We start from the raw sequence: 16398 nt of genomic DNA, 5'->3' as shown, positions 1-16398 counted from the left end.
CCATTTATTTCCTGAGTAAATCTTGTCTAGCGTGTGCTAAGCAAATACACGCTAACCACTTCACCTGTGCTTGTAGCTTCTAATTCACATAGAACCAGACCAGGACCACGACCAGGGTCCGAGACGAGAGTCCGAGACCGGGGCTCCGTCAGTCCTGGGTCCGTGTCCAGGGTCCGAGTCTAGATCCGTGTTCCAGTGTCCGCGACCAGGGTCTGGTCCCGAGATTAGGGTCTAAAACCTGGGACTGAGACTGAAGACAATGGTCCGAGAGCAGGTTCCACAAACTGAGTCCAGTTATGAGTCCAGGATCCCAGTCTAGAGTCACAAAGCTGATATATTTCAATACTTTTCATTGTAGAACTAAGTCATCCAAAATTAAACAATTCTAATTTAGGCCCAAGTAATACTGAATATTTTCTGTCACCAGTGTCTTAAAAAGCTATTAATTATGCATTCACTATGGCACGTTGAAAGATAAAAAAAAAAAACATTTCAATGCATGTTGTGTTGAAGCCGACCTTTTTGGCTTTTCTAAACATGTTTTTCTGTCAAAGAAAAAAGAAAAAGTCAAAGTCTATTTACATGATTTCCCCTATGAACGTCGGCCTAATTTCACCAAATGTCAGCAGTCTTGCAGCAGCTATTTTAAAGGAGAATCGCCTTATGATTTCCAACGAGTTATCCATCTTTGTATTTGACAGTTTATGCTGGTACGATCCAGAAAGGGTTACTATGGAGACAATTTATTACTAAAAGCACCAAGAAAATTAGGAACCGTTTCTGGCAATGTTATATATAAGAATCATCGTTACATTCATTTTTCATTGTAAACCTAATATTTTAAAATACAATTGTAATGTAAAGTCGGATTTACTTTGCGAATTTGTCCTGCATTTAGTCGCAGCGCAGCATCCAGGCACTTTTTTCCCCCAAATTTTAAAATTACTCATTTCTCAGGATTACCTAGCCGAAGGATTACCCACTAAAAAGCACCCGAGCACTCGTTAACACAGGCAGAACATGCAAACTCTAATCGCACTTGCTGTAAAACATTCAAACAATAGAGTAGTTGTGCACGCCTTGTTTTTAAAGTCTAAAAGTTCAAAGTACATTGGCTAATAATTGAAAATATAACACTTTTTCCCTCACTTATTTAGGGCACTACTTTCATTTTAAGCACTACCTTCTAATCTAAGCATATTACTTCCCAAGTCGTGTGAACTGACATCAAAATTCACTTAAACTCGGACTCGGTTTTGTCAGCATGGTGCAAAAGTGGGCCAAGAACATTTTTTTATCGCATGCTTCAAGTATTCTCGTATTCTCTCCACCAACTTGTAATGTATATATCCTTTTTAACCACATGTTATTTTTGTTCCCTCTTCTTTTTTGACATATGAAGACAATGAACTGCTTTGACTGGCAATTCTTTGGGGAAATCAGGCCTGCAGCAGAAGTCTTTTTGAATGTTCAAGTAAAGCTGTACAAAGACAGAGCCACTGCCGTAACGAAAAAGGCAAGATTTTTTTTTTAAATTTTTTTTTTTGAACGAACTGAGATGTGACGCTAAATTATTAAAGAACTTGCAGCATTAATCTCAAGGGAAACCGCCATTCTTACACTCAAAAGTAGGTGATTTTTTTTAATGCTTTCTTGGATGGGGTATTGCAGTTTTTCAAACCGTGGTGCGTGTCAAACCATTTTCTCATTTCGTGTTGTCCAAAAGTTGCAGTTGAAGTGTGCGTATCCATACATTGAATTTAAAGATGGCGTCATGCAAATTTTAGCAGCAGAAGAAAAAAAGTAGCAGTTTTTTTGTTTTGTTTTTTCAAGCTATTTTAGGCAATGTAAAACAAAATCTTGCATCCAATGGGCTTGATAGTTCCAAGCTTGGATTTCTTTTGTCTAGAAGGAAAAAAATTGTACCACAAACTCTTCTGTCCATTTACATTTCTTGGTCTTTCAGAAAAAATACACAAAAATTACGACGGATTGTTGGCGCCCTTAACAACCGGTTCCCTGTTGAGGTATGTTGCCCAGTAGACCAAGTTGAAGGTACCAAAAAGCACTGGGAAAACTATTCGCGACATTTTATCGATTTTGCTGACGCTGTTGTAGGTCTTTTTGGGGTCGATCATCCTGCCTTCGGCGCCTCGGAGCTGTACGGACGTCATGTTGGAGATGGTGGCGATGGACACGTCTTTGGTCAGGTTTGGGGTGTAGTTGACCCCAGCAGAGCACACGTTGTTGGGCTTCTTGGACAGCACCATTGGGTCACGTTTCTGGAGAAAATGACCAAAAAGTCTGTTATCAATTCATTTATTCAAAACGTGTCCAGGTAAATTTGGCCGATTATGTCGTGTTGACACAATACTACAATTTCAGACACAAGTTAATGATGAAGAGGCTTAATTTTCAAAACAAATGTTGACACCGCAATGATGAAAATGACACTCTTTTTGTAGACAATAGCATTTTCAACAGAAAAAAAAACTGCAATTGCTTTAATATTACTTATGCAGTTTGAAACTATTATGAGACTTCTCTGGAAAGGTTGAATTAGGCTCGGTTTATTTATTTTTTATTTCCCCCCAGAATTGATTAAATCAATGAAATAAGATATATGAAATAATAATTATGCACAAGTTTTGATATATTGGCATATCTTTTTTACAACCCTAAATCAAATAGAATTATATTTATAAATGGCTTTTCATTTAAAAATGAACTCAAACGAGGACTAAACCAAGACTCAACAATAGAAAACAGGACTAAATCAGATCAAACCAGAACTTTATGATTCAAAATAATTTAAACCAGAACTTAAACACTGGACTAAACCAGACTATTATATTTTAGGATTGAAAACTGGACCAAACCAGGACTAAACTAGTACCAAACCCAGCAATAGTAACGGACCTTGAGTCTTTAATTATACGAGAAAGCAAAATCAAATGCATATCATATTATTTTTTTCCTCATGGAACGTAACAACAATTCGTACATCCATAACTAATCATCTGCAGACATTGTTACGCCTGTATTTTCTACAGTGAATTACAATGAGAAGAGAAGCCGTTTTAAATTGTAGGGTGTATAATTTGCTCTCACTCCGCGGCCCCAGACGATCAATGCTTTCCCCTCTCTCTCTAATGATTTGAGATTTGTGCACTGGTAAACATTTGTAGTCTCGCCCTCCGGTGGAAAGGCTTTGTTAGTTATTGTAGTCACGTCCAACACTCTCCTCTAGGGGCCTGAAACTTTCTTTTCATATTTGAATTTTAATGTGTTTACAACATATACAAACTTATGGCCATATCTTGTCAAAAGTTCCGAGGTAAATTGTTTTGCAGGGGCGGACCACCTCAACGACCCATAACTTGCACAAACACATATGTAATGATATTGTTATAATAGTTGAAAATAAATTATCTTAATCAAAAATATTCAAAACATGTATTCGGGTCAGTTGAGCATGCACGTTGTGTATTTTTGTTTACTTTTATGTATTTACGTAATCATTTTTATTTAGAATTTTTGTGATATTTTCATGAACAAAGGATTCTTGTCATAATGCAAATTTTAAATAATGTAATGCAGTGCAATGTAATGCTACTTTATTTTTTCTTTATTTTTTATAAAACACTTTTAGCCAGTTCTCTACAATAGCTTTAGTGATCATTTGTAAACTGTACATTTGTTGTCAGCATTTTTTGTTAAACCCTTAGTTGGGATTATAAATTGCTTACGTCTTGCCGACATTGGACAAAACTTTTATTTTGGACTTTATGTGCATGTCTTTTTTTATTTGTAATTATTTTTTAATGAGTAAAATTAATACAGATACTTAATATGTATATGCATGCTTAAATACAGTTAATCTTGGCGTGTCCCTTTAAACTAACATTGTCAGTAGATAAAGCACATTTTTTATATCGCTAACCTCATCTTATTACATTTGGGAGGACATTATGCTGCTCCAAGCTCCTGTAAACCCATATTACGTGTAGGCGGTTTTAATCTTGTCGCCCCCTCATGGTACCTTGGGGTGTTGCGCTTCCAGGGCCTTCTTGCCGTCCCATGCCCAGCTCCTCTTGGTGAAGTAGTTGACTGTGGCGAATTCGATCAGTGCAGAGAACACAAAGGCGTAGCAGACGGCAATGAACCAATCCATAGCCGTTGCGTAGGCAACTTTAGGTAAGGAGTTTCTGGCGCTGATGCTCAGAGTGGTCATGGTCAGGACTGTAGTGACACCTGGGGCAGAAACGGGTGCATTTGAGCAACTTTGAATGATGTACCTTCTAAAATTGTCACAGTTACAATGCACGGGTTGAATGGGAATATTCTGTAAACAAATAAAAGCTTAAAAATTGGTTGGTCTCGGTTTCACTCACCAAAGACGGTCCTGGCAGGCACAGACTCGCGATTGAGCCAAAACGACACTTGGGATAGAATGACTGTCATGAAGCAGGGCATATACGTCTGGATGACAAAATATCCAATCTTCCTCTTCAGGTAAAAGTGTGCCATCATCACCGTGTACTGTCCTGGAGACAAACAAACAAATAAAAAGGGTATAAAGTGAGAGAGAAAGAGCAGTAAACGAGAGCAGGGAATAAATGCGTTATAATGATAGGCGCCTCAAACCAAACAGGGATTATTAAAGACAATTTGATCCACTCACAGCAAAGACGAGATTTGATTTAGCAGAAAGGGCAAGGCCAGCGATACCAAATGAGGCTATTGTTGCTTTTTATGGCCAATTTGGCAACCTACCTAATGTTTAATGGTGATAGCAAATACGAAACTGAATCTAAAAGAGGAAAAAATCAAGTGCATCACAGTTTTGGCAGTTTTGGGGCAATACCATTAATAATTCCATAAATATTTCAATTTTTGAATAGCAAAATTACACATTTATTTCAATTTTTTATTGTGTTTTAATTGGCAACAAAATCAAATTAATCTTATTTAGTTAATTAAGGATAACATTTCTAGCAAAGTTGCATATTTTATATCCTAACTTAATATATCATATACTACTCTTACCTCTAGGGGATTACAACAGTTTGTTTTATCTGTTGATTTTATTTCAGCTAAACTGATCTGAAAACTGGACAGGTAAAACGTTATCCAAATTAATAGGCATTGTCCAATTTAGACTCTTTTGAGCCAATACCAAAATATGTCTTTCTGTTGTGGCCAATAACTGATATTTGCCGATGCAATTATGAAACCACAAATGTTCGTTTTGTAAACTTTAGTACAACTTAACGTTTCCTTTTTGTGTAGAAAAAGCTTCAGTTGTAGTCATCTGGACTCAGTTAGAAAAAATAGACGTTTCGACTCTCATCCAAGAGTCATTGTCAATAAAAGAACTTAGGAGAGAACTCCGATATTTATACTATTCTGTGGTAAGTCCAGCCCATTGGGAGGAGCCTTCCTGAAGTGGAAAGAGTTGTTTGTTTCAACAGAAACTTACCCTCTTTGTATCTACCGAGCCTATTCAACCCTTTAATGGGCTATTAGTCTCCCCTTTGTCTTTGTGAGACCCTGGCTCACCCACCCTCAGGACCTGATTAGCATCTAAATGTCCTGATACTGGTCCTCTACCTCTCCAGGGGTTCAGAATACCATTGTAGACTACAGGAAGATTGAACCTTAGCCCTCCGTTTCTGTTTAAAGAAGGTTTTTCTTTTTTAACAAAAATAGCTTCCTTAAAGGTGGTATGGATGATTTTTTTCAGCAATTTTTTTAATCATATTTCCTCGTGGCGTGGATAAATCATTTGTCCTGCCACGTATCAATCATAAAACGCACTTATCGCTCACCTGCAGCCGCGTCAGGCTCGTCCCCACGTTTCTGCGTGTCTAAGCGCATGGATCTATCATAATATAGTTCCCTCAGTGTACGGGGCAGAATGAAGACGGAGAAAGACAGTTCGAGCTGACGCAGAAGTGGACAGAAATCTACGGGAGACGAGAGATGCGATGCGCTCCGTTGCGCTAATAAACAAATGCACGTGTGTGTTGTATCAGTCCGCACGGGGGAGTGCGCATGCGCACTTCCGCCTGCGTTCTCAAATTGCCGAAAAATCGTCCATACCGCCTTTAATTCCTCTTTCAAACCATCAAGTCAAATATGATGCACTGAAGAAAAACACATTACACACAAAAATATCTATATGCCAAATATGATATCTTGGGAAATACTAACCAATATATCGTCCGCAACATGTTTCTATGTTCATTAATGTCATGCATTTTAACATTATTGAAATTGTAAAAGGTGCAGCAGACAAGAAAACGTAGTTGGTGAAACATGGAATATTTTATATTATATTGAACCTTGTTAAGTTCTAGTTTAGTCCTGGTTTGTTTCTCAGTTTAGTTCACGATGTTGTTTTAATAAGTGAATTGATCTGATTCTTCTTCCTCTTTCTCTGAATACTAATGCTAGTAAACTATAAAAAATAAATCAAATGACATGTACACAAGCAGCAGTCGGTCACACACACATACATGCGCGCACACACACACACACACGCACACACACACACACACACACACACACAAGCGCACACACACACACACACACACGCACACACACACACACACACACACACACACACACACGCACACGCACACACACACACACACACAAGCGCACACACACACACACACACACACACAAGCGCACACACACACACACACACACGCACACACACACACACACACACACACACACACGCACACACACACACACAAGCGCACACACACACACACACACACACGCACACACACGCACACACACACACACACACACACGGCTTTCCTTTCTCAGGGCAAAATCCGCTTTGAGAACCGCCCTAATCCCTGGTTACAATCTGCGCCCTGCCATCAACGAGTGAGTGAGAGAAGAGTATAGAGAGAGGGAGCGCGAGCGGGGTGGGGGCAATCCATCTACTTCCTATCCCGGGATCCTCGTCTAAACCCCGCCCCTTTCTGCCAATCCCAAGAGCAACGGCACGCACCAACTGCCAAGGCAACTCGCATGCACGGAAGGATCGCATACAGCAATTGATTTCAAATTTGGGATGGAGGGTGGCTAACCTTTTTAGGATTTTAATTTTCTATTTATTTGACGAAGAAGATTTCTCATTGGATGAACCAGGATTACATATATTCAAAAATGCATCGCGACCATTGACGACTTGCAATGTCTCGACTTGAAGACTTAATTCTTAGATCTTAAACCGATACCCCCGGGTGCTCCCATGACTGAGGGCCGTCTGGGTGATTATCCCTCGTACAGATTTGCCAAAAGTTGGGACACCCGCCCAGGATAACCTTTTGACCTGAATGCATGGAGCCGGGCAGGACAGGGGGAAGAAGAATGATAATCGGGTGCGTCCTAATACTGCTGTACCATGGATGTGTTTGGGAACATGTCAGAGGAGAGCTGCCATTTCTCGCCGGGAACAACGCTGCCATGTTGGTCAACTGGTGAGTGAGGCCTACACAGAAGAAAACGTACAAACGACACCACGGACAAGATTTAGCTCCGGTTTAGACCTGGTTTGGTTGGGTTTATTTCAGTTGTGAGCGACTAGTCCCGAATCATTACTGGTTTTGTTCCCATTTAGTTTCAGTTTAAGTTCTTGGTTTGGTTTGACTTTAGTTTTAGTTTTGCCTTGGTGTCAGATGTAATAGTTTAGTCCTGGTTAAGTCGTGGTTTGTTCTGGTATTGATTAGATTCAGTCCTGATTTAGACTTGAGTTGGACTGAGTTGGAGTTGGTTCCTTGACTCTTAGTCCTGTTGAAGAGAAATCTCCATAATGGTTTGGAATTAGGATGTAGACCAGGTTTAGTTTGATCATGGTTAGGTCCAAGTTTAGACCTGGTCCTGTCTTAGTTCAGTCATATATGTCCTGGTATAGTCCAGGTTTAGTTCTCGTACAGATCTGGTTAAATCCTGACCAAAATGTGGTGATTGAATGGTTTACTTTAGCTTTTTGTAGATTTTTTTCTCATTTCGATGTGTTTTTTTTTTAATTCATGATATTCATTCTCAATATACCCAAGCTTGAGATGGACCCAAAGTCAAATACAATGCAAAGCTACTCTGACTATTTGGTGACCTCCAGGTTCAAAAGTCAATGTTTCAGCCAATGCAAAAGAATTTCACTTTCAAAGTCTCAAACTCCTCAAAACAAGGCCTCAAATATCATCTTGTAAACCTGTGCTATGCCGGAATCGTAGTTCTAGTTTAGGAGCAGGTGAGGAGACCGGAAATAAGTTTTAGCCTTAAAGATCCCAAGTGTTTGAGAGACACTTGGTTAATCTGCTTTGGCCTCGCTCGGAGCCGCGACTCAAACGGGTGTGTTGTGTCAGATTAGACGCGCTAATTAAAGACATACTACACACAACCAGGCCAGGGCCACTTCCGGTGGGTACAGCGGGAGGACCAGCGGGTGCAGGGATTATGCAATAATTTGAAGCGTCATAGAAGCTGGATGAAGCTATCAATGGGTTTCAGAGCAACATCGGCAAAGCAGTTTAAGACAAAATATAACATGTTTTAAATGGTCAAAAGTCCTCAAAATGGCGCCAGTAAACAGGAAATTTAACCCCACAAAAAGAAGAAGCAGACGAAAAAGTACTTCAAATTGTTTCTCCATAGTCAACTCCATTAAAACTATTACTTAAAACGATCATAGATACATTATACTGACGAGAAACTACAAACTGATAATGTGAAGATAAATTACATTCAAAAACCCGAAGTAAATTTGAAAATGAATGGTTATAAATCTACTCCAAATGGTCTCGACACACGGGAAGCGACAAACGACTCATCGCAGCTGGTTTGAAATCGATTACATGGGTAACGATAAACTGTTATTTCAATGACTTCAGGGGTGAAAAGTGTCACAATGGGTTTGCACGAATTGAAATGATAAGTTTAGTTCTTTATTCTACTACTTTAACTCATTTTATTTTATTTAAAGTATGAATGTTTCTTTGGTTCCAATTAAAACTCTAACATTATATATACTTTTTCTTTTAGAATGCAGAATCTAAATTGTACAGCCTGTGAATGGTTGAGATACTTATATAAATAAATACTGTTACTAATTTGAGATATGGCACTGAAACTACATAATGCCAACCATAGCTTTTGAGATGTACCCATGGTGCTTGGAATAAAATGATCACCAAGGCAAAAGCTTTTATAAAGAGGTCATATGCTCTTAAGCTAGCCCTTTGAGACCTTTTTTAAATCAATGTATCTGTATTTACATTCAGCCAATACAACTGTGGACTCTCAGCTCAGCGTGTGGAGGACCATCCAATAATTGGCTGTTGTTTTGAATGCAAAGTTTTCAAAGTGCTTCATTACTTTGTCTAGACCTGATAAAAAAAAACAGCAGGAGCCTGTCAGATTTTTCTTTTAATCAAGCTATGCAGCAAGTACTTAACTACAAGTGATGTGAGCTTCGGCAAAGAATGACCACAATGCACTGCTCCATGTGCAAAAAAACAGTAATTTAAGATTGCAAGAGATCGGAAGTTCAATTCAGTTAGTGTCGATGCATTTTATATTTTGGTAAATCTAATTGACCTAAATACATGTCTGAGTCACATTGTGTATAACTCCTGTGTTAGCCCTGCGACTCACTGGTTGATGGTTTATGACGATCAAGCGAACTATTTTTTCAACAAGGACAGCGTTTAATGAACGCTGAGGTTCAGATCGATCGATAACAAGTGCTAAACTAAACCATAGATCTACAGCATTTCTGACAAGCATTCTGAAATGAGCTGTGACTAAACCGAGACTAAAACGAGACTAAAACGAGACTAAAATGAGACTAAAACAAGACTAAACTGAGACTAAACTGAGACTAAAACGAGCACTAAACCGAGCATTAAACCGAGACTAAAACGAGACTAAACCGAGACTAAAATGAGCACTAAACGAGCACTAAACGAGCACTAAACGAGCACTAAACGGGGACTAAACCAGATCTAAACCAGCTCTAAACCAGATCTAAACCAGATCTAAACCAGCTCTAAACCAGATCTAAACCAGCTCTAAACCAGATCTAAAGCACCTCTGGTAGATTCGGACAACTGCAGTCAAAATCCCACAAAAGATGCCCTAAACCAGGTCTAAACCAGGTCTAAACCAGGTCTAAACCAGGTCTAAACCAGGTCAAAACCAGGTCTAAACCAAATCTAAACCAGGTCTAAACCAGGTCTAAACCAGGTCCAAACCAGGTCCAAACCAGGTCCAAACCAGGTCTAAACCAGGTCTAAACCAGGCCCAAACCAGGTCTAAACCAGGTCTAAACCAGGTCTAAACCAGGTCAAAACCAGGTCTAAACCAAGTCTAAACCAGGTCTAAACCAGGTCTAAACCAGGTCCAAACCAGGTCCAAACCAGGTCCAAACCAGGTCTAAACCAGGTCTAAACCAGGCCCAAACCAGGTCTAAACCAGGTCTAAACCAGGTCTAAACCAGGTCAAAACTTGTCTAACTCGCGACCAAACCACCAATGATGAATACCGACTACAACACCAACAAGAGCTGCCATTTTGGAGATGACCTTTCCATCAAAATGTGTCAAACGTGCTCAAAACCAAACACATTTTTTCTTGTTCAATCACATTGTCTTGGAGTACAAAATGTCCACTTTCTCACCCGGCATACTTTTCTCTTCACTTCATCTGTCAGTAGTCGTGATGCTGATTATTTATATTGGATAGCTCCGTACAAACAATTTCATCTCATACAGAATGTATTAGAACAAGTCTTCCATGTACAGAAGTAAATTAACCCAGTGGACTAGATCTGACCCCATCTGCAACTCATCTGTCTCTTCCGCTCCTCGTCTGCACTCTCTCCAACACAAGCTTTCAGCGCCACAACCAATAATGTTCTGCTATTTCTGTCCCATGGCCCAATGCATACACAGTTTTTGGGCATCGTGCAGCAGCAGACGGGGCACCAGATGGTTCTTTGATAGATAGGGGGCAAACAATGATAATGTCAAGCAAACTTTAGGGCAAATAGATGCGCACATGTGACCTTTGGAAATGGATACAGATACAGCCTTGGAATGGGCAGAATCTTTTTTGACAAATTTGGCCTTTTATACAGAAATATATAATTGGGATTTTGGATTTTCTGCATGTACCTTCTCTGAGTTCTTGCAAGCAGTGATTTGTGGTCAATTTGACAAGCTTTATTCTTGTTCAGCGACAGTTTGGCTTCATAGAAATTGGTTTTATATAACCTTTAGTGATTTATGGGCCTGATATTGCCATACTAATTTGTTAAATGCCTTTGAATGTTAAACTAAGCAAATGCGCAAATAGTTGACGTATTTGAAAAACGTTATTGCTTTCCAATACCTCAGGCTGCTTGGCATTGCAACACACACACTACACTAAACACTATATTTTATTTATTCTCATTAGTTTACAGTGGTTACAATATATTGATCTTTCTTGTATTTGCCGGCCTAAAGACAAAATATGTTTGAAGACTTGAAGACAAAGTTTCGTGGGAAAAATTAAATAAAATGTGAATAGATGTGTGATTTATGATCAAAATCTAGATTCAGTTCACAATGCACATTCAACACTTGAGAATTCTAATAAGAACAAGCGCAAGCTTTTCAGAACAAGTTGGTCTAAACAACATAGTTAGTCCAGAATTGCAATTTTTTACAATTTAGCTAATTCCGGCCTTCCAAATTCAAATTAGACTGCAATGAATCTTGTATCTGTTCCTTCTATACTACAGCATGCTACTACTGTCTTAGCAGCGGTAGCCCCCAGTATGGCACGCATGTACTTTTTGAACTCTGCATGATCTTTCATATTTAACCGTATTGCATCACATAACATCATAGCCTTTCTACGCCCTTCCACCTTCTTTTCAGTGAGTTACACCTAAAACACTGCACTGTTACTCTTTTAATTCTACTATCAAGTGCATTATCAAGTGCATTACAGCCGCCTTTTACATAACAGTATTAAATAGAAGGCTATCATTGCCCGCCCTCCCTGCCATTCACTACTGTCAATCTGCCAATCTGGTACCATTCAAATTCTATACATCACATTCCACCTATATCTACCTACATTTCATGCTGTACATATTCACATTATTTCCAATATTTCCAACAGGGTGAAACTGACCAATCACGGCTGATGTTCCTCTGTGTTGTCATGGTCTTATGTGGAAGCTGAGCGGTTGAAATAGATGCAGAGGGGATTAACTTGCAGGCTCGGTAGTGTGGAGAGGGGGAAGAGGGTGGGACAGCTGCTGATGTGAGCGATAGGCCACTCTCACTGACTCTTGCAATGTTCGTACGCCTCCGACAACTCTGCGATCTTTGTAATCTGTAGGTTTTTAGCCGAGTGAGGTGGCGTTATGAAACATTGCTACTCTTAGTATGCGACGCGAGAAAGATGATCTTATTCAACTTAACGGTGTTGAAATGTACAAGACGCAAATTAAAAGTTTCTGACTTGGTGTTGGTTGTATAGTTTAACCCACTGGCAATACATATGTGTATTATAAAGGGATTAGTTATAGACTATGCTAAAATCAGATAAAATAAGGGCATACAAACTAATTTGTAGAATAAAAGTTATGAAGTGTTTCTCCCGGCAAATGTTTCAAATGGTCCAAACTACTTGGATAGATGAGACAATCTTTGCTTCTTCATAATTCTTATCCAACAAAATCCATTTCAAAGTGTATTGCAATATCTGCAGTTTCATTAGTTTTATCAACCAACTAATTGTGACTAGTCGACAATAAAAATAATATTTTGATATTTCATTATCTGGACTATTCGACTGTAAAATATATATGTATACATTTAGATAAATAAATGAGCTTTTATAATAAAGGCAGTGACATTATTCGTTCAAAAACATCTAAAAGATAAAGAATAAACAATTTCTGTAACATAGTCTAACGTTCTTTGTCTAGAATCTGTCAATCATCAAATTACAAACTTTATTTGTAATTTTGTTTAAAAACCAATAGAAATATGTACATACACACTATAAAAGTAAGAAGTGGTCGACTATTAAAATAATCGTAAATTGCTGCCCTACTTTGAATATGTTATGACTTTTAGAAAAATTAGTTTTAAGGCTTAGTATAATCTTGTATGGACAGTGTTGTACAACAATAATGCTTTGTGGTACATTTTTATTGTTCATAACTTCCAACATGAAATTATAAGCCATGATGGTGTTAATGTTATATCTATGCCTGCAATATAGATAACTGACGTGAACAGTCTGTTTGATTTATGAGAAGTTGGTTGCTTGTGTATATATATATATATATATATATATATATATATATATATATATATATATATATATATATATACATCTATTATTGATTGCATGAATAGTGCCAATGAAGGATGCACTATTGTGACGCAGCCTTGAGTGTCTAGACGGATTCTTTTACTGTAGGAGAAATAACTTTGTAAATAATAATGTCTTTACCTCTGCTTGTGCTGATGTCCTCAGTGCCCGCAGTTTGTCCCAGAAGGTGATATTGATTCAGTCTTGATCCGTCCTCCGCCACAACAACAGATTTGGCATGGCCCTCCGTCCAAGTGTAGACCACCTCTGATATGGGATAAGCATCTGAGAAAAAAACAACATTTTAATCAAAACATCTCTTATTTTGATCAAAACACAAGCTGCGCTGGCAGCTTGGCTTTCCTCTGCTGCAGCAGGAAGTACATCCTCTGCTGGGCCTTCTTGATGAGGGAGCCGATGGTGGCCTCTCACTTGAGGTCCTGGGTGATGGTGGTGCCGCGGAAGCGGAAGGAGTCTACGGTGGTGATGGGAGAGTGTGTTAGGGGGAGGGGGGACTGTCCACATTCATCTCCACACAATCATCTCCACTGTCTTCTGGGCATTGAACTCGCATTGAACAGGTTGTTAGCGCTGCACCAGGACATCAGTCGGTCCACCTCACTACTGTAGACAGACTCATTCCCATTCGAAATGAGGCCGATGAAGGTGGTGTGGTCATCAAACTTGATCAGTTGTGTCGTGGCTGGAGGTGCAGAGGTTTGTGTAAAGGAGAAGAGCAGAGGAGAAAGTACACAGCCCTGTGGAGATCCTGTGCTGACAGTCCAAGTGTCTGAGACATTTTGGGGTGTACTTTGGTGTGTGTATGTATAAACTCAATTGGCCAGAGTTGTATGAGATCCTACTATATAATGTCAGCTTGATTCAACAGGTTTGATATATAAACAGAGCTGAATACTGGTTTATATGATCGGAACTCATTGTTTTTAGTACAGCATATAACCAAGTACTTTTGAGGCAATAAAAACTCCTTTAACTTGATAAATGAAAAATAGATGAGTTTATATCATACTGTGGAACCTTCCAGGCAAAACAAGAACAATTTTCTGATATGGTGAAGGGCTCTCAACTTGAAAACTTGCATAGTGTACCTTTAAACATCAAACTGCCTCATTTCAAATGAGGATGTTCTGTGGCCTATAGCCTACTCTCTGTTTGAGAACCACTAGTTTAAAACCAACTTTAAAATACACTAATACAGAATACAGCCACAGTTAATACAAATGGGCCAAGTATTTGAGGGCTACACAAATCCGCATGATCCTGCAGCATTTGACCCACATGAAATCTTGTTCGTCACTGGTCTTTAGTCAGGGCTGACACAACTAAGGCAGGGGCCGACGGGGCCCGGTGGCTCCGCTCGCCTCATGTACAGCTCGGCCCACACCGGCCCATTTGCCCATCAGCCCACCGGGGAAATCCCTGTATGCTAGTCCACCCTTTCCTGTCAATCACTGAATCACAATGTTTACATTTTTGTGTGTTTCGTTTATTTTCAATTCAGGTTGGGTATTTATTTTGTGGGCAGTGCAGATTTTCTGTGCACAGAGACCTTTGGAGTGTGCCATTGTGCACATGCGCAGCTTAGAGGGAACAGCAAATTAAACTATAAAAAAATGTGTTTTGCCCAGATTTCTCTACCTATTCCAAAATCTCCCTATTTCCATCCCCAACCAACTGTTTAATTGGAATAAAGCAATTTCAAGATTTGTTTGGCAAGGCAAGAAACCTCAAATCCGATTTAAAACTCTACAATTATCAAAAGGAAAAGGAGAATAGAATTAATTGAAATTAATGTCCCTGTACCGGCTTTATTGCTGGATGACAAACAGTTGAGGAATTTGGGGGAAGCTAGGAATCCTTGGGTAAAATCTGTGCTTACACCATCGCAGGAGCTAATCAAAACATACAAACTAAAGATGTTAAAATCTAAAACTGGTTGGCTTACGACGAAGGTTTTCTACCAAATAGAACTGACCTGAGATTCAAGGTCTGAATTACAAAAGGTATAAAAGTTTTTCACCAGATTGTTAAAGATAACCACATGAAAAGCGTTGATGTTGAAAGAGTCCTTTGAATTGGAGAAATTGGACTTGTATAGGAACTTACAAATCAGGAGTTATATAATCATGAAATGAAACAAAGTAATGACCATAACCCTCTGGATATTTTTTATCACGTCTGATAAAGTGAGAACTTTCAAGGGGAATAATATCTAAATACATTATATTACTAATATGGACAACTACTCTACTAACTACTCTACTAAATATATTAAAAACAAATGGGAACGAGAAGAGGTATTCTTGTTTTGACAGATGAAGAGTGGAAAACCTTGAAAAGGAGACTTTCTGATCAGCTAGTTTACAGTGGTCTGCAGCGTGGGGGGCTCAGGGCTTGTAGTTGCTGAGAAGCCGGAGCCCTCTCCACACAGATGGAGATGGATTGTTGCCAGAGAACTGCTTCTCCTGTTGCGTTGTGTACTTAGATCTAGCTCGCACACCTCCCTGCACCTTTGTAGCCCACGCTGTCACCAGCCCTGTGCGCTGCCTCCTTTTGCTGCCTTAACTTCCTCAGTTTTGGTGTGAACCAGAGTTGAAGGTGACTTTGGTGTGACTGTAATATCCAAACACATTCATTGTAGGGCTGTGCTCAGTGTATATATATATATATATATATATATATATATATATATATATATATATATATATATATATATATATATATATATATATATATATATATATATATATATATATATATATATATGTATATCGAGACGGACTTCTTGGACAGTTTCATAAGACAGTTGTATTCTGATATTGAGGACAGTATGGACATGAAATTCTAAAGAATTTTGTTAATCAACTTAATCAAAACATGATTTTTTGTAAACTTTTAACAATGGTTTAAAGGGGAATCCATGAATCAGAGATTTATGAGTGGTAACAAATTATAAAAAAAATATTTGAGAAA

General features: G+C 38.8%; 2 protein-coding genes across 3 annotated transcripts in view; one reads left to right on the top strand and one right to left on the bottom strand.

Moving 5' to 3' along the window:
* Positions 1 to 1671: 1671 nt before the first annotated feature.
* Positions 1672 to 16398, bottom strand: part of LOC140379634 (gamma-aminobutyric acid receptor subunit alpha-5-like) — a 40408-nt gene continuing 25681 nt past the window's right edge. The window contains exons 8-11 of the mRNA XM_072464294.1: positions 13546 to 13689; positions 4395 to 4547; positions 4043 to 4254; positions 1672 to 2282 (exon numbers count right to left, since the gene is read on the bottom strand). Of these exons, the coding sequence (XP_072320395.1) occupies positions 1983 to 2282; positions 4043 to 4254; positions 4395 to 4547; positions 13546 to 13689 (809 nt within the window). The 3' untranslated portion in view covers positions 1672 to 1982. The remainder of the gene's footprint in view (positions 2283 to 4042; positions 4255 to 4394; positions 4548 to 13545; positions 13690 to 16398) is intronic.
* LOC140379220 (gamma-aminobutyric acid receptor subunit beta-3-like) overlaps positions 7075 to 16398 on the top strand; it is a 115246-nt gene continuing 105922 nt past the window's right edge. Inside the window, exon 1 of one of the 2 annotated variants that reach the window (XM_072464174.1) lies at positions 7075 to 7505. In XM_072464174.1, coding sequence (XP_072320275.1) covers positions 7366 to 7505 — 140 coding nt within the window. In that variant the 5' untranslated portion in view covers positions 7075 to 7365. The remainder of the gene's footprint in view (positions 7506 to 16398) is intronic. The other variant, XM_072464195.1, reaches the window with a different exon arrangement.

The sequence above is a fragment of the Eucyclogobius newberryi genome, unplaced genomic scaffold, assembly GCF_026437365.1.
Source record: "Eucyclogobius newberryi isolate DKJ021-1_F unplaced genomic scaffold, fEucNew1.0.hap1 SCAF_1, whole genome shotgun sequence".
NCBI lineage: Eukaryota > Metazoa > Chordata > Actinopteri > Gobiiformes > Gobiidae > Eucyclogobius > Eucyclogobius newberryi.
The sequence above is the reverse complement of the archived record's forward strand: the minus strand, read 5'-3'. Positions and strand labels throughout refer to the sequence as shown.